Genomic DNA, 18800 nt, shown 5'->3' with positions numbered 1-18800 from the left:
ATGAGGGGTTTTCATTCTCCTCCGAATGTCCTATGAGGCTGCATGACCCCTAACCCTCAGTCTAGACCATGTTGATTAGCCCTGTGCTGATCACATGCACTCTCCCAAAAAAAAACTTCTTTACTTATACACACACCAAACTGAGCATGTGCAGAGTTCCTCCAAGGCTCTGTACTATCGGGAGATGGATTGGTGCAGAGGATTAACCCCTTAGGTTCCACTGTGAGTATAACAAGCTTGCTTTACTGCATATACAGACTGATTTTACTGTTGTGGGTTTAGTAACATTTTAAGAGCAGGCTACAAAGAGGAAAGGTATAGGTCTTTGTTAAGGTGGAAGTTAAATACCACTTTACTCAGAAAGTTAGGTCTTGGGCAGAAACCATTTTGTCTTTGTTAGGGATTGGTAATGGCTCCTTACAGGAGAGCTGCTAATTCAGAGACACGTCTGACAGACATGATAGCCATTTAGAAGGAGACTTTGAAAGGATTCAAAATGAGGTTTTGCAGACAGAACCAAAGATCCCAAGGAAGCACAAGGTGTTGCAAGGAGGGGTCTAATCTAAGAAATGCCTTGAATAAAAGGTTATTACCAGGGAAAAACGGAGACAGAGGTTTTTGGAACACAACAGACAAGGACAAAACATTAACCTTATTAGTACCTAAGGCCAAGTTCTGGTCAAGTCCTGACTGCAGAAAGGCCAGAATGAGGCCCTGAGAATCTTTGGTATTGAAATGCCTGTGTACACACCAGGCAAAGAAGGATTTACAGGTACGTTAGTAATTCTTTTCTTAAAGTGGCATTCCTAGCTTTAAGCAATATAGGAATGACAGAAAATCAGAGAAACCCCTCTCCCTAAAAACCTGGGTTTTTACCAGTCATGCCATTAAAATCAGTGACTGAGAAGCAGGATGGAAAAGGGGGCCCTGAGACAGAAGGTCTTGCCCGTTTAGAAGAGGCTAGGAATTGTCTCCTAGAAGTTTGACTATGTCTGTGTACCAGGTTCTCCCGATCCAGTTTGCTGCAATAAGAATCGCTGGTTTCTTTATTTGATCCATTTTGTGGAGCAGTCCAGGCAGAATTTGCATTTAAGAAAAGGCATATATGAACTGGACACAGGCTTAAAAATACTGGAAGTATGTATATCTCTTTATCCTATGAGTTTCCTATTCTTTTAAATATGGATTAGTATACACTCGAAAAAGCGCACACACACACACACACACACACACACACACACACAGATCCATTGCTGGCTTTTACATATGCCTTCAGTAATAAAGCTGTAAGTGCAGGGTGCAATACAAACCCGCTGAGTGTTTGCCATCTTTCTGTTGGCATCAGAAGAATTGCTGGTGTCTTGTAGTACTTTTGCAGTACTGTTCTTATACTTTTTGCCTTTCAGTCTATTCACAAACATAAGTTTAGCAGATGGCTTAGACAAAAGAGACTTCTGTTTTGCAAGTATTTCAGTGTTCCAGTTCTGCACCTAAAAAAAAAAGTTTGAAGAAAAAATGTTATTCTTGCATCAAATATGCATTTCATTTTGTTCATAGATAGTTCACTTTTCCTAGGCTCTCCTCTCCTTATGGTTCTATGGAGAGTCCAGCAGGGGTTGTGTGGTAACACTGCTTGATGTGACAAGGATACTGTTACAAACTGGGGGCTGAATGTATTAACAAACTGGCAGGTAAGTGAACCTGCTGGCACCCACCTAAAGCTGGTTTAAATTTTGTGGTTACTTTAGCACAGGAGTAGGTAACCTCGGCAACAGTGTCCAGTGTAATTTACCTTTACATTTTTTTTCTGTAAAGGCAAACAAACATTTTATGGTTGGACATGTGGGTACAGTATGTGGTTATGATGAATTATAATATTGCTGCTCTAAAGAATATTGTAAGAAATTTCATTATACATAAACAAACAAAAGTTATTTATCTTATCTAAAGTGTGGGCATTCTTAAATAAAAAAAAAAAAAAAAAAAAAGCTGGCAATTCCCATTACCACCCTCAAAAAACAAACTGAATACAGACAGTCCTCGCTGTCAGAACACAATGGAGTTGATTTACGAAAACTGGAGAGTGCAAAATCTAGTGCAACGCTTCAATCGAAACCAATCAGGTTTTAGCCCAGGTTCACACTAATGCGGGTTAGAAATTGTGCGAGTTCAGCTGAACTCACACGATTTCAAACCGTCAATGCAGTCCGACTTCGGGGCGATTTGACAGGCATCTGTGCAGGTTCATGCACAATAAAATTATTTTTATTGAATATATATATTCTCGTTATCTGTGTGTGGCACCACAAAAATCCCCCTTCTCACTCTTTTCCAAACTATACCTAGTATTGTTTTTCTTTTTATCAGGATGGTGGGCATAATTGCCTGTTGGCTTTTTTATATATGTACACTTACACTTCTATTGTTTCATTCTATTTTTTTTCTGTTAGTTGAAATAAAATTGTGTCTTTTAAACCTATGTCAACACTCCCAATAACTTAAAGTGTAAGTAAAGGCAAAACCTAACGCTAAACCTACTCTCAGCCACATTCTAAGCCCAGTCTATCTAGCCCTGTAAAGAAAAAAAAAAAAAACGCTATACTTTCCTGTTCTGCATCCGTTCTGGTGCATCCTCCAGCGGCGCAGGAGAGAACTGACAACAGCTGTGACATGCCTGGAAAGGGACGTCACCCATAGACTTACTATGGGGCTTCTGTTGTCGGCTGCCTCTCCAGCACACTCCTACACGCTGAAGCAGCCACTGACAGCTCAGCCTGGGACCAGAGCAGCTGCAGATCAGGCAAGTATAGCGATTTTTTCTTTACAGGAATCGATAGGTTAGGTTTAAAATGTGTCTGACAGTACGTTTAGAGCCCTCACACACTGGGGCGTCACATTGGAGTGACAGAGGAGGCGCTTTACAGGCGCTATAGCGCCTGTAAAGTGACTCAGTGTGAAAGGGGTCTTAGAGATAGCTAGGTTTTGCCTTTACTTCCACTTTAATATAATAACCATTAATGGACTGCCGCCATCGTTATAAGTCAGCTGTTTGAAGAGGGATATCGTTGTTATGGCAGCAGCTAGCTACCATAACTCTGGTATCCTCCTCCTCAGCGGGCGGTCCGCTTTCAGATAAAAGTGGTTTCTGTGGCGGATTTGCCGCAAAGATCACTTTTACCGGCAGCGGGAGTGGGCCCCCCCTCCCGTGCCCTCCGCGCTTACCGGAGCCGCCGGCAGCAGCTGAGGCGATCGGGTCCTGTCACCTGTTAGGTATGGAGATGAGTGAGGGGAAGATGGCCCCCACCCGTCTCCATACCATTGCAGGGCGGAAGCGATGTCAAAACGTCACTTCCGCCCATAGCACTTAAAGCATTTCAGTGTAAATATGAGATCTAAGGTCTTTTTGACCCCAGATCTCATATTTAAGAGGTCTTGTCAAGCTTTTTTCTATTACAAGGGATGTTTACATTCCTTGTAATAGGAATAAAAGTGACACAATTTTTCTTTTTTAAAAAAAAAAAAAGAACAGTGGAAAAAAAAAAAATAAGAATAAGAATAAGAGAATAAAATTAAGAATAAAAATAAGAGGAAAAAAAATGTAAACGTGCCCTGTCCCGACAATTTTTCACGTGCAGAAGCGAACGCATACGTGAGTAGCGCCTGCATATGAAAACTGTATGCGAACACATACGTGAGGTATCGCTATGATCAGAGCGAGAGCAATAATTCTAGCCCTAGACCGCCTCTGTAATTCAAAACATGCAACCTGTAGAATTTTTTAAAATGTCGCATATGGAGATTTAAGTGTAAAAGTTTGTCGCCATTCAACAAGCGGGCGCAACTTTGAAGTATGACATGTTGGGTATCAATTTACTCGGTGTAACATCTTTCGCAGTATGAAAAAAACAAAAAAACAAAAAACAGCTGGGCTAATTTTACGGTTTTATTTTTTAATTCAAAAAAGTGATTTAAAAAAAAAAAATATATAAAAGTGCGCTAGTAAAACCGCTGCGCAAATATGGTATGACAAAATGTATTGCAATGACCGCCATTTTATTCTCTAGGGTGTTAGGAAAAAAATATATATGATGTTTGGGGGTTCTAAGTAATATGCTAAGTAAAAAAAAAAAAAAGATTTTAACTGGTCTTAAAGTGGTTAACAATGCCAAGGTATCATGTAAGCATGAAAGTATGGGACTGAACACCTACAAAAAACCTTTATCAATTAAAAAGAAGTCTAGGTTTTCGTGTTAAGCCTATAATATTTTTTTTACAAAAATACAGCTGCATGTCAGAAGCAGCACAAGAAAAAAAATAAAATAAAATGTTAGCTTTACCTTATCTGGTGTTAACTTCACAAGTTCCAAATTTTCCATACTGTGACGTCTGCTTAACCGAGGCCGTGCACCTTTAAAAAAAACAAACATAAATTATCAATAATGAGTCACACATTCTCTGACTTCATGACCAAAGAATCCTTACTAATCATCAAAGCACCTTCACTGAACAGAGGTAGGTGGGGATTTTTCTCAACGTTAGGGATAGCACATATTGAACCTAATAAAACCACTACATGGTACCTTCTCCTAGGAAGTACTTCTATATTTAAAACTAAAATGGCCAACAGGTTTAATAAAGCAAAGATTACACTAATAAACTGCCAATTACTTTTGGCCACCCAAGCATAACCCCTGCCAGTTAGGCACAGCTTCAGTTTTGTAGCAAGTCATGAAACAATTAAAGTGATTCTAAAAGGCTCAAGGTGTTTTACCTTCATGCTTCTATGCATGAAGGTAACAAACCTTCAATGTGCTGCCCCAACCCCCACCCCCAATACTTACCTGAGCCCCATCGCGATCCAGCAATGTGCACAAGAGTCTCCACTCTCCAGGGGCTCTCCCTTCTCATTGGCTCCTGTCAATTACAGCCAGTGAGCCAATGAGAAGAGAGGGGGTGGGGCCGAGCCATGGCTCCTTGTTTGAATGGTGCCCCCACATCAAGCTGTTTGCTCTGGGGGCACTTGGCAGAAGATTGGAGCAGGCAGCGCCGGCGGGGGTCCTGAGAAGATAAGGATCGGAGCTGCTCTGTGCAAAACCATTGCACAGAGCAGGCAAGTATAACAAAAAAAAACCCACACTTGACTTTAATATCACTTTAAAGAAGAGGGGTGAGATCCCCGTGTCCTGTGATGTACTCCAAGAAAAGGGTTTTATAGGTAAAACAAAAATCCTATTTTGTTTCTCGTATGTCCCAATACACAGGGCATCTTCCTATCCATTACCACAGAGATGCCCGTATTGACACTGCAACAAGCCAACAGGCCCAAACAACCAAACCGGAAGAGGTTAGAACCTAATGCAGCAGCCTGCAATACCTGCTGAGCAAAGATTACATGCGCAAAGGCCCAAACATCTACCTGGTAAAACTTCTTAAAAGTAGGAACAGGAGACCAGGTAGCAGCCTTAAAGCGGCAGTCAACTCCATTTGCCGACTCGTATCTACAGGGAAGCCTAGAATAAAGCTTCCCTGTAGGTACAAGGACTATCTCCAAAACATGCACCATATAGGAGAGATTCACTACTTTTGCAGCCTGTGATGCAGCTGCTGACAGGGCTTCCATCTTCACCTGGTCTTCCTTCTAGGTTCACAGGCTCCGGCTATTTCAGTGGCCGAACCACAAAGATGTCACTCCCAAGCATGCGCACAGGAGCCACGGCACAGTGCTCTGAAGGGAAATGCAATATACGTGGTTGCATCGTGCTAGCATGGGGTCCAAGGGGTTAAAGGAGAAGTCCAGCCAAAGCTCGTTTGGCTGGACTTCTATGGCTCACAGGAGTGCAATTCGTTTTGCACTCCTGTAACCCATTTTCAGCAGAGAGCGGATGTCACGGATATCAGTCCAGGCACCGCGTCATCCCGACAATGGAAGTCGGGATCCGCCAGGTGCCTGGACTGACACCCAGCTCATCCTCTCAGTGAGCCACAGAGACTGAGCCAGCCGCCCCCGCCCCCTCCACAGCTCAGTCCTCCAATGAGCGAGGAGGGAGAAAAGCAGAGAGCTGTGACTGACAGTCTACAGCTCTGTGCTCGGGAAAAGATCAGAACCGAGCGATCGGCGATGTTTGATCACCCTGTTCTCAGTGCAGAGGCAGAAGACAGATGCAGCATCGGACCAATGCTTCATCCACCGATGATAATGATAGCTATGCACAGGACAAACAGAGGGTGAATTTCCCTAACAGCGGCACAGACAGCAATAAAAACTGACAGGTGTTCTAATCCTTCTCCACACTATCCAAGACTAAAAAAAAAAAAAAAAAAAAAGAAACAAATTTTGCCTTTAGTTATACTTTAAGTAATCAAATCTTGACATTTGGTACAATAATGCCCTGTACACACGATAGGATTTTCCAATGGAAAAATGTGTGATAGGACCTTGTCGGAAATTCCGACCGTGTGTAGGCTCCATCACACATTTTCCATAGGAATTTTAGATACACAAAGTTTGAGAGCTTGCTCTAAAATTTTCCAACAACAGAATCCATTGTTGGAAATTCCAATCGTGTGTACATAAATCCAATGCACAAAGTGCCACGCATGCTCAGAATAAATTAAGAGAGGAAAGCTATTGGCTACTGCCCCGTTTATAGTCCCGCCGTACGTGTTTTACGTCACAGCGTTCACAATGATCAGATTTTCCGACAACTTTGTGTGACCGTGTGTATTCAAGACAAGTTTGAGCCAACATCCGTCGGAAAAAATCCATGGATTTTGTTGTCGGAATGTCCGATCAATGTCCGACCGTGTGTACAGGGCATAAGAGTTTCAGATGGCTGCAGGTGACCAAGTCACCATGGGCAGGCAGTGGAACAAGACTGGGGTCTGGAGATCTAATGGTGCTTCAGGAGCAAAAGCAGCAATGGGATGGTGCTTCCTCCAGGCTGAATGGTGAGAAACAGGATAGAAGCACGCAGCACTCCAAGTGAATAATATCAGCATTTAATACTTACTGAGGTGAAAAGAAATATTGGCAGGAATTTTGTATTTGCGCCCAGGGGTGCACACCATAAGGTAGCTCCTGGTGCTTTAGCCTGACAGTCCTTACTCACCGAGTCTTCAGAGACAGGGTCACAGCTGGAATTGTGCCATGCCTCTGGACTCGGAAAGCACTTCCGTGGCCAATACCGCAAGCAAGTCTGGAAAGTGCCACAATGCAGAGTCCAGTGCCTGAAGGTCACACAATCCAGGCTAGCCCAGTTCAGTCTAGCAGGGTCCAGCCTCCTAAAGCTATTGCTGAGGAAATGCAGATCCAGATAGCTGTTGTATATAGAGATCAGCTCAGCAGTGATGTAATCTTGATTAGGTCACCAAAGAGAAAAAAATAAATAAATTATGAAGTCAATTAACTCTAATAAAAAAAAAAAAAAAAAAAAAAAAAAAAAAAAAAACACACCACTTAGAATTTTGCTTCAGAATAGCTAAAGAAAATGTCTCCAACCTCTTAGGACAAAAAAAAAAAAAAAAATGCAAGTTGGGTAGGGGATGGTTTGGGTGTTCTGGCTTAAAAACTTTTCTATTTGCCAGTACCCCAACCTAGATAGTCCATGGTTCTTCCTACTGGGAATTTTGCAGGGGTCACTCCTAGTTACTCATTGCTTTGATCCAATTTAGGATGATGGTACCCCTATAATCTTCTAAATATGTACACGCATAGAGGCTTACATGCTGCTACTATAGGCGGCAGTGTAACCCAACTGTGTCCCTTAATAGACAACGAAGAAATCCCTGTTTACTTAATCTACACACGATTAAAAAAATTAATTTTCACGCAATTTAATGTGGGGAGATTCTCAAAACTTTTTGTAAATCAACCTCAATGTGTTCTTACCAAGGGAACTGGTGTCCACATCCTGCACCTCAGACAATACTGAAGTATTCGTGCTGTAGCTAAGCCCCAGTACCATCTGTAGGTCAGACAGGTTCAACTGGGCTGTCAGTTCCCCGTTTCGATCTCCTAACTGTTGGAAAAACAAACAAAAAAAAAAAAAAATTATATATATATATATATATATATATATATATATATATATATATATATATATATATATATATATATATATATATATATATTTTTTTTTTTTTTTTAACATTATACAATGTGCTGTAAGCAAAATATCATGCCACTAACATACCAAATGGCAAGCAACATAATATGAATGTGATTAAAAAAAAAAAAAAAAAAAAAAAAAAAAGGGTCTCCACTTTAGGTCAGACCAAGCATAGTTACAGCATACAATGAAGATCAGTTGTTTGCATATCCCCAATGCTGCAAACTTAAATCACAATTTTTAAAACATGGGGCTTTGCACAAAAGCAGTTTGATATTTGGGCCATATCCAGACATGTAACGCATGGCCATACACATTATAAACAAACAGATTGCACAGATTGCGAAGAAAAGAGAGTATAGGATTATGAGTGGACGGGTTGCCAAATCGGGTCTTACGTCTATCCCAGATAGCGAGGCTGTGTTTTGTAACCGGGTTGGTGATGGATCTACGTAGGGCAGGGGCCAACCGAAGGAGATTGGCTGTGGAGAGGGGTCACCTTCCACTGATTCTATTTTGCACAAATTTTGAATACAAATTTTGTTTAGGGCCCAGGTCAATAGGCTTTGGGTTTGTGTTGATGGCATTAGTTTGACATGTTTCTCAGAATTCAGGAACAGGTGTATTTGACCTGTAGCTGACCTCCTAATCTGAATTTAACCTGTTGCAAGCAGGTTTTGCATACCTATAAGTCTTGTACAAGATTGCAAACCTCCTTTAAAAAAGAGCAAAAGATCCAACACACGCCCTTAGCTTTACCAAAATGTAATGTTAGGGTCTACCAAAATATTTGTACTTGTATCCAGGCAGACCCTTGTACTACATAGTTGTTGGTACAGTAGGCTTAAAAGGGAATTGTACATTTGGACTGCAACATTTAAAAAAAAAAAAAAAAAAGGAACACTCTCTCCCCTCCCTCCTTCAACAAATATGTAAATTGCTTGCTTCTGTTACCTCTCTTGATATTTCCAAATGCCTCTCTGCAAAGTGCACAGCTTGGTCATGGTTACCTAAGGCAGTGTAAGCATTCCCCAGGCTCCAGCAAGCCCGCCCTTCTCCCACTCTGAAAAACAAAGACACAATTTTGCAACTACTATTTCTATATTTTACAAACATTTCTGGTAATATAAAAAAGGGAAGGAAGAAGACCTAGACTCCAAAATTGTAATCAACAATTTAGAAAGCTTCAAGCGACTCAAATTCAGCACACATTTTAGCCATTACTACTATATACAGTATGTGTGTGTCTGTGGATTTATTATTCACCCCCCCCAAAATTGAATTCAACAAAGCAGTGCACATTCTGTGGCTGCATTTGACCAGCTTTGCAATGAGTTTCTTTGGACACAGTGGGCTTGAATTACTAAAGACAGACTGTGCACTTTGCAAGTACAGTTGCATTAATCTTCCTTAGCAAACATATGTGGTAAATGTGGCTTCATGTGTGTAATGTGGTGTGCTCCTGTACCTTTAAGAAGGGGTGGGCTCCCCTTCAGTCTACCTGCTCATTTATCCATCAGAATGCATTTGCCTCCACTGTGGGGACAGTCATATTTTAGTGTTAGGACCATAGATACCAGGGTGCCATGACGTGGCTCACGCATGCGTTTGTGTGCAGACTAAACCCCTGTTTTTAACACACATACTGTTAGACAGGTTTATTCTGTTGTCTGTGAGCTGGTTGGTAAGTAGGCTTTGGTTTTTTGCTGGGCATTCCCCAGGCTTTGTTAAATGTGTGTAATGTGGCTTCACTTTGTAAGGAATACCCAATCAGGTGCAAGGAAAATTGCAAAAAAGAAAAAACACTTGTGTGTATGTCACCAATACAAGTGTCCATGTCAGACAGGCTGTGATGTTGACACCCAAAAAGACTTGCCAAATGTAAACAGAAGAGGAAAAATAAAAGTGTTGCTAATGATTACATGACCATGGCTTAAGGTAAGTGAAATTGGCATTTAAATATGTCTCCCCCCCCCTTTTAAATCCAGCAATCAGTAAGAGAGCGGTGTTGCTCAAAAAACTGAAACATTCCATTTGGGGTTTCAGAGGCGGTAGAGCAGTTTGACGCACATTATATACCCTCAAGGACGGATTGGGTGTCCCTGATTTCAGGAAATATTACATTGCAGCTCAATTGACCCAACTATACGAACTCCACCTCATCTATTACAGACCAGACTGGATCTTCCTTGAGGCTCAAGTTTGCACTCCACTACCAAATCTAGTTATACGGGTCTCCCCAAAACTCCGCAAGACGGTCCAAAGCCCCATTCCATTTCATTTTTTAAATCTGTGGGATTCTTCCTGTACATGATGGCCTCTGATCTCCCCATACATTGGTGGCTCCACTATTTACGGATAGGGGATCCTGCATCCAATTTGCAATGGTGTGAACCCAGCCTTAGACAAGCCTGTGAAATACTGGGAGAATATAGTCTGGTCAGATGAGACCAAAATTGGATGCCATAATACACACCAAGTTTGGAGGTCAAATAGCACTGCACATCACCCCAAAAACACCCCAATACCAACAGTGAAGTTTGGAGGTGAGAACATCATGGTGCGGGGCTGTTTTTCAGCATATGGTACTGGCAAACTTCATATCATTGAAGGAAGTATGAATGGAAAAAAAAGGAACCAACACTTAAAAATCTGCTGCCATCAACGCTCAATTGGTTTCAAGGAAAGAAAATAAAAGCTGCTAGAATGGCCCAGCCAATCACCTGACTTGAATCCAATAGAAAATCTATGAAAAGAACAAAAGATCAGAGTTCATAGAAGAGGCCCACGGAACCTTCATGATTTGAAGACTGTGTGCAAGAATGGACCAAAATCACCTGAGCAATGCATGCGACTAGTTTCTCCATACTGGAGGCGTCTTGAAGCTTTCATTACCAACAAAGGATTTTGTACGAAGTATTAAATACATTTCAGTTAGTGTGTTAAATACTTTTTCCCTGAGTCATTCCATTTTATTACACATAGAACTTAAAATGTCTGAACTTATATGTTTTGGTTTCTTTGTATGTATGGATTGCATGGGTTGTTACCGACAAATGGTGAAAATTTCATGTCAATAGCACCTTTAGAAATATACCGTATGTATCGGCGTATAACACGCACCCCAATTTAAGCGGGAAGTTTCAGGAAAAAAAACAAAAAAAAAAAAAAAAACCTTTTATTAAATAAACCACTTTGAAGCAAAATAATGGTCAGTGAGCATCAATGCCGCCTGATCTGTGCCCATATGCAGTCTAATCAGTGCCCATCTCATGATGAATCTCCATGCCATAGTAGAGGACACAGCCCATATATTGCATTGTTATCAGCATGTGGATGCATGCACAGCAAGTACAGTCAGCACATTAGCAAGTGTAATCAAGGTCAGTGGGACTGATTTGTGTATGTGAGTATTCTGGCTTATAGCTGTGTGTTCCTCAGTGACTCAGAAGCTGGTTTGCAGAAGACGATGGATGGTGTACACATGGATGTAGTATATACTATGGTACAACTTACTTGTGCACTACGGGAATCACTAGTCCCTGTAGTATTGTAGATGCTGCCATCGAGGGGAAGGAGGGGCCGAGCGCTGCCGAAATAGAGCCGGATCTCCTGTGTACTTGGCTCAGCGCCACGCTCACTTCCACCCCTATGATGGACATAACGCCGGTCCAATGCCGGGACGTCCATGCTAGGAGCCGTCCAGGGGGCGGGACTGGGCATGACGCCGAGCACACAGGAGATTCAGCTCTATTTCAGCAGTGCTCGGCCCCTCCTTCCCCTCGATGGCAGACTATATCGGCTAGGGGTGCAACGGATCAAAAAACTCAGTTTGGATCATTTTCGGATGAACAAAAAAAAAAAATCTCCCCCACTGTAATATCTACAATCTCCCTATTGGCAGGGTATTGGCAGAGTATTGGCAGGGCATTGCAGAGTATTGGCACTGCTGCCATCCGATCTTTCCCCTCCACTGTACAGATCAGTACACAGAGGGGAGAGAGGAACCGGCGTCATGACATGACGCCAGTTTGTTACAAGTGATCGCTCCATCATTTGACAGATCGATCACGTGCTAAACGGCCGCCGGGTGTACCAAGATGGCCACCGCTCCGTAGCTAGGCCGAAGCCGCGGCCTTTCCTATGGCCGAGGCCACAGAGCGCTCCGCGGATCGCGGGTGTCCCGTATGGATCAACCTCCGTGGATCGGATCAACCTCCGCGGATCGGATCACGGATCGATGACAATCCGTTGCACCCCTAATATCGACGGATAACACGCACACACGATTTCCCCCCTATTTTAAGGGGGAAAAAATGCATGTTATATGCCGATAAATACGGTATTCATCTAGAAAAATGTGTTCAATATTTATTTTAGCTGCAAGTTTTACAGCCAATTTTCAGGTCGATAGCCGATATCCGGTGCAAATATTCTGTACATCCCGTCACCTGCCACCCATATGCAGCTTGTCACTACTTACACTACTTCTGGCAGCCTCCCCTTAGCGGCAGCCGAGCGGGTAAACTTCCACATGCGGGTGGGCAAAAGATGACGCAACTATTTCTCTGCTCTCCCGCAGCTGCAGCTCTGTCAAAAGTAGCCTTTGTGCCCCTGCTGTAGGGGCAGAACAGCGGTGATGCAAGCCGGGCACTGAGAGATAACGTCATCTCTCTGCTGCCTGCCACACTGCTGACAGAGAACGGCAGAGACTGCAGTGAGTGCCGCACGGGGACCGGGGGGGGGGGGGGGGGGGGTCTGACCAATACAGACTTGAAAAATGGGAAGATTTCCCCCCCAATAATGAATAATTAAATATACCCTGGCAGAATATGATTTCTTGGCCATTTTTCAGAGAATATGAATAACAAACTTTTTTCACTCAAGTTTAGTGTTTGGCTGAAGCCGTTTATTATCAACTGTGTTTACTCTTTAAAAACAGAATGACAACAGAAACTACCCAAATCACCCTCATCAAAAGTTTACATACCACAGTTCTTAATACCGTGTATTACCCTCTTTAACAATCGACAGCTTGAAGTCTTTTGTGGTATTTGTGGATGAGGCTCTTTATCTTCTCAGGATGGTAAAGCTGCCCATTCCTCCTGACAAAAAGCCTCCAGTTCCTGTAAATTCTTGGGCTGTCTTGCATGAACTACACGTTTGAGATCTCCCCAGAGTGGCTCAATGAATATCGAGGTCAGGAGACAGATGGCCACTCCAGAACCTCCACTTTATTCTGCTGTAGCCAATGACAGGTCGACTTGGCCTTGTGTTTTGGATCATTGTCATGTTGGAATGTCCAAGTACGTCCCATGTGCAGCTTCCTGGCTTATGAATGCAAAGGTTCCTCCAGTATCTGATATTCATCTTGCCATCAATTTTGACCAAATTTCCTGTGCCTTTGTAATTCACACATCCCCAAAACATAAGCGATCCACCTCCATGTTTTACTGTAGGAATAGTGTACCTTTCATCATAGGCCTTGTTGACTCCTCTCCAAATGTAGCGTTTATGGTTGTGGCCAAAAAGCTTAATTTTGGTCTCATTACTCCAAATGACTTTGTGCCAGAAGGTTTGAGGCTTGTCTCTGTGCTGTTTGGCATATTGTAAGCAGGATACTTTGTGGCATTTGCATAGTAATGGCTTTCTTCTGGCAACTCGACCATGCAGCCCATCTTTCTTCAAGAGCCTCCTTATTGTGCATCTTGAAACAGCCACACCACATGTTTTCAGAGAGTCCTGTATTTCACCTGAAGTTATTTGTGGGTTTTTCTTTGCATCCCAAATAAATTTTCCTGGCAGTTTTGGCTGAAATTTTAGTTGGTCTACCTGACCGTGGTTTGGTTTCAACAGAACCCCTCATTTTCCACTTCTTGATTAGAGTTTGAACACTGCTGATTGGCATTCTCAATTCCTTGGATATCTTTTTATATCCCTTTCCTGTTTTATACAGTTCAACTACCTTCTCCCGCAGATCCTTTGATAATTCCTTTGCTTTCCGCATGACACAGAATCCAGAAATATCAGTGCGGCACTGGATGAAAGATGCAAGGTTCTGTCAGGAGTCTGGAAACTCATTGACCTTTTATACACACACTAATTACAAGCAAACAGACTACAGGTGAGGATGGTTACCTTTAATAGCCATTTAAACCCGTTTGTGTCAACTTGTGTGCATTTTATCAGGCCAAAATCACCAGGGTATGTAAACTTTTGATCAGGGTCATTTGGGTAGTTTGTTGCCATTAGGATTTAAAAAGAGTAAACACAGTTGGTTGATAATAAATAGCTTCATCATTCATATTCTCTAAAAAATGGCCAAGAAATCATAAATTCTGCCAGGGTATGTAAACTTATAAGCACAACTACATTGTATATATGTCAGCTTGTAATGTAAAGGGAGTGGCCTTTCCATTCTTGTATACCCATTTACCTATTTGGATATCACAAGGTGGAATTTGATCAGTACTGTTAGGGGTCAAAGTTGGAATTCACTTTTATACCATTTCTCTTAAAAGTGGGTCCCACCTTACCAAAACATTTGGCTGTTAATAAAAAGGTTTATTTGCATTTGCATTATATATATATATATATTATAATATATCTTGATATCTTGTTCTTGTTGAATGCCATCACAAACACTGAAAGATAACCATTCCTGTGCTCCCCAAACCATTTACAAGAAGCTTCTGTTTGTCACACTCCCTCACACAGGTGACAGTCAGACAAGTACATGTCATCACATGCAATGTAAACAGGTCTTTTAGTGGAAATAAGAGACAAATACTAATAGGTTTTTCTGAAGATGGCTTGATACATGTGGTGACACCCACACATAGCTGCTCCCTGCGGCTTATTGTGAATCCCTCTGACTAAGGCATGAACTGATTACATTTAAAGCTGAAGAGAGAGACAGTCACAAATGTAATTTTAATGCTCACCTGTCACTTAGTTCCTTAGCAATGACCAGATGTTTCAGATGATAATCAATAGCCTTCTCGAAGTCTTGAAGTAAGGTGTATGTATTGCCCAGGCTGTAACAGCTCTGGGCTTCCACAGCCCTGTCCTTCAGCTGACGGGCCAGCTGCAATGTGCGCCTGCAGAAACAGAATGCAGACTCATGAGATCAGCACAGCTCAGAAAAACTGCATTAAAGTTATTACTGCTCTGCCAACACATAACTGATCTACCTACATGTTTTATATGGCTATAAAGCCATCACTTTACTTCAAAAGGGAATCAATGACTATAGCTTATAGAATTGAAGATCTATTTGACAGCATGTTCCCAAGAAGAGAATGACACATGAAAAATAACATAGAAGTTAACTTAAAGTGGTTCTAAGAGCTTAAAGCAGAACTACACAGCGTCTGAGCACCACAAATCAAAAAACGCTATTTAATACATTTTTAATATTCAAAGCAAACTCCCCCATCCATCTATGTATCCAGGATTTATTTTGCTGAGAAATAATTTAAAAAACACCCTCTAGCATTTCTGGCTGTGGCCATCTTAAGTAAGGGGCAGATGATTCATGTAGAATTTACTTCCTGGAATCCATCTACCCTTACCTCAGGCATGCAGGCAGGAGGATGTGCTTAGCTGAGAATGCCCCTCCTCCCCTCCTGAAGACTCCTGGATGTATGACATAATTTGCCTAGGCATGGAAACCAGAAAGTAACTGAAGAAATATAATAAAAAAAAAAAAAAAAAAAAGTTTAAAAACAATTAAATATAATATACTTTTTTTCTATTTATTAATGCTAGCAGCAAAAGGATTAAAAATAGTCAATATTGACAGAGAGCAAAATTCTGCTTTAAGGTTTTTTACCTTATGGAAACTGAATTTAAGCAGACGTAAACCCATCCATTTAACAGTTAAAAATAAAACTTTACATTTCTGGCACGTGCCGGAAATGTACCACTCCCATTGGCTGGGCTCTCAACCAAACTGCCAAACCATCCAATGGCGGGTGTCATAACTGATCACATGTGCAGCATCATGGCCGTTGTAGATTAAACAGAGGCCAAGATGGCAGCTTCTTTGGCTGAAAATGATAGGAGGGTTTACTTCCACTTTAAGGTAAAAAGCCTTCTGTTATTAAGATCCCCCCCAGCTCCCCTTATCCTTACCAGAGCAAGATGTGTCCATAGTTCGAGTTCAAGCCCGCACGACTGCCCCCACAGGAGGTGGCTCCCTATGGGGACACTTAGGGAAGAGGAGCCAAGAGTGCCAGTGGAGGACCCCAGAACAGCAGAACTGATGCACAGAACAGGCAAGTATGACAGGTTTATCATACACTGCTCGAAAAAAATGAAAGGAACACTTTAAGCAGAGTCTAGCATCAAGTCAATTAAACTCCTGGGATATTGATCTGGTCAGTTAGGTAAAGGGGTTATTAATCAGTTTCAGCTGCTTTGGTGCTAGAGTTTTAAACCCTCGTGGGTTTTTCACCTTAATGCATAGAATGCATTAAGGGGAAAAAACCTGTGCTGCAGCTGCCCCCCAGAGCCCCCCCCTTTACTTACCTGAACCCGGTCTTTCCAGCGATGGTTGATGAGCACACCAGCTCCAGCCGGTGTCTCGGGTTCTGATTGGATAGATTGCTCCCGCTGCTGTCAATCAAATCCAATGATGTGGGAGCGCGCCCATCCCCCCCCCCCCCCGCCCCTCCGAGTGCTGCTGTCTGTGTTAATAGACGCAGCAGCAGGACACGGGAGCGCACCTGCACAAGTGCCCAGAGGGAGAGCGGCTCTCCACGGGGCACTCAAGAAGAGGAGGAGCCAGGAGCACCACTGAGGGACCCCAGAAGATGAGGATCAGGGCCACTGTGCAAAACCTACTGCACACAGGCAGTAAGTATGGCATGTTTGTTTTTTTTTTTTTTTTTATAAAACACCTTTAGTTAATGAAATTAACAGGTGCACTAGATGGGCAACAATGAGACAACCTCCAAAACAGGAATGGTTTTACATTTGGCTAGGGTCAGGGTCACTACTGGTAGCATGAGGCGATACCTGGACCCTATAGAAGTTGCACAAGCAGTCCAACTCCTCCAGGATGGCCCATCAATACGTAGCATGGCTAAAAAGTTTGCTGGGTCTCCCAGCAATTTGTGAAAAGAGGAACAGATCGAGCACTGCCAGAGCCCTACAAAATGACCTCCAGCATGCCACTGGTGTGATTGTCTCTGACCAAACAATCAGAAACGGAATTCATGAGGGTGGCCTGAGGGCCCGAAAGTCCTCTAGTGGGCCCTGTGGAGCTCGATTGGCATTTGGCTTTGAACACGAGAATTGGCAGGTCCACCACTGGTGCCCTGTGCTTTTCACAGGTGGGGACAGGTTTACCATGAGCACATGTGACAGACATGAAAGGGTCTGGAGAAGACGTGGAGAAAGTTATTCTGCCTGTAACATCGTTCAGCATGACCGGTTTGGTGGTGGGTCAATGATGGTCTGGGGAGGCATATCCATGGAGGGACACAGACCTCTACAGGCTAGACAATGGCAGCCTGACTGTCATTAGGCATTGGGATGAAATCCTTGGACCCATTGTCAGACCCTATGCTGGTGCAGTGGGTCCTGGGTTCCTCCTGGTGCACGACAATGCCCGGCCTGATGTGTCGAGAGTAAGCAGCCAGTTCCTGGGGGATGAAGGCATGGATACCACTGAATGGCCCCCAATGCTCGCCTGACCTAAATCCAATGGAACATTCTGGGACATTAGGTTTTGGTCCATCTGACGCCACCAGGTTGCACCTAAGTCTATTCAGTCTATTTTTGACGCAATATCGGGCTCACGTTCCAACCAGTGATGCGGTTTCCTGTTCTCTGTGGAACGCACGCTATCACAGCGGCGATCACGGAAACATTCTGAATGCCTGTTTGCAGACTCCATCCTGTGAGTAGTGCTATTATGCGCACCTGATCTATTTCCCTACGGTATTTCACCATGTCCTTTTCCTTCTAATTTTTGGGTGGAATTTGATGTCCGCTGTTCCCAAGCCTTTATCCCATTGGCAACAGTCCCATCTTATCTGCTTGTAGCAACTGGAGCATTTCAGGTGACTGTATGTATTCATAGGAAAAATAAGGGGTTGCGCTAATACCTATGTGTCATAATAAAAACTGAAGTGAAAAGAGATTTATATCATGACTATAAATAAAACGAGGATAAAGTGCAAAAAACATTAAAAAGTGATCTAAAAGGGTCCAATCAAGTGAAACATCAACTAAAATGTCTTTAGTGAATCCAGATCACCAACAAAAACAACAAAAGTCCAAGTGATGGTTGGTATTGGTCCATGACAGCAAGGGAAAGTCCACCACCAGAAAATGGAAGGGGTAGCTCCTTACCAAATGGCCATGACCCCCCACCACAGAGGATCACAGCAAGCAGAAGTCTTTATAAGTCAGGAGTGAGAGCTGCCAACGATGTCCACCAGAGGTCATCACATCATCCTCCACACCAACGAACCCATGGTAAGGATACCATAAAATATATAGAAGGAACTCACATAGTGTAAAACTGATAAATTTATTTAGATAAAAGCAAATAAAAAATGCACACTTACAAAGCGTGATGCAATAAACAGCCTTAAGTCCGGCTCCGTGGGCGGAGCCAGACGACGCGCTGACGTCACCTCCAAGTAAACCGCATTCCAGCAGGACGGGTCTGTCCGAGCT

General features: G+C 42.7%; 1 protein-coding gene across 4 annotated transcripts in view; it reads right to left on the bottom strand.

Moving 5' to 3' along the window:
• GPSM2 (G protein signaling modulator 2) overlaps positions 1-18800 on the bottom strand; it is a 113691-nt gene that overhangs the window by 24102 nt on the left and 70789 nt on the right. For all 4 annotated transcript variants that reach the window (XM_073592936.1, XM_073592938.1, XM_073592939.1 and 1 more), the window contains 5 exons: positions 15053-15208; positions 9063-9171; positions 7889-8018; positions 4338-4408; positions 1311-1490 (listed from right to left, as the gene is read on the bottom strand). In XM_073592936.1, coding sequence (XP_073449037.1) covers positions 1311-1490; positions 4338-4408; positions 7889-8018; positions 9063-9171; positions 15053-15208 — 646 coding nt within the window. The remainder of the gene's footprint in view (positions 1-1310; positions 1491-4337; positions 4409-7888; positions 8019-9062; positions 9172-15052; positions 15209-18800) is intronic.

Source organism: Aquarana catesbeiana, linkage group LG07, assembly GCF_042186555.1.
Source record: "Aquarana catesbeiana isolate 2022-GZ linkage group LG07, ASM4218655v1, whole genome shotgun sequence".
Taxonomy (NCBI): domain Eukaryota; kingdom Metazoa; phylum Chordata; class Amphibia; order Anura; family Ranidae; genus Aquarana; species Aquarana catesbeiana.
The sequence above is the reverse complement of the archived record's forward strand: the minus strand, read 5'-3'. Positions and strand labels throughout refer to the sequence as shown.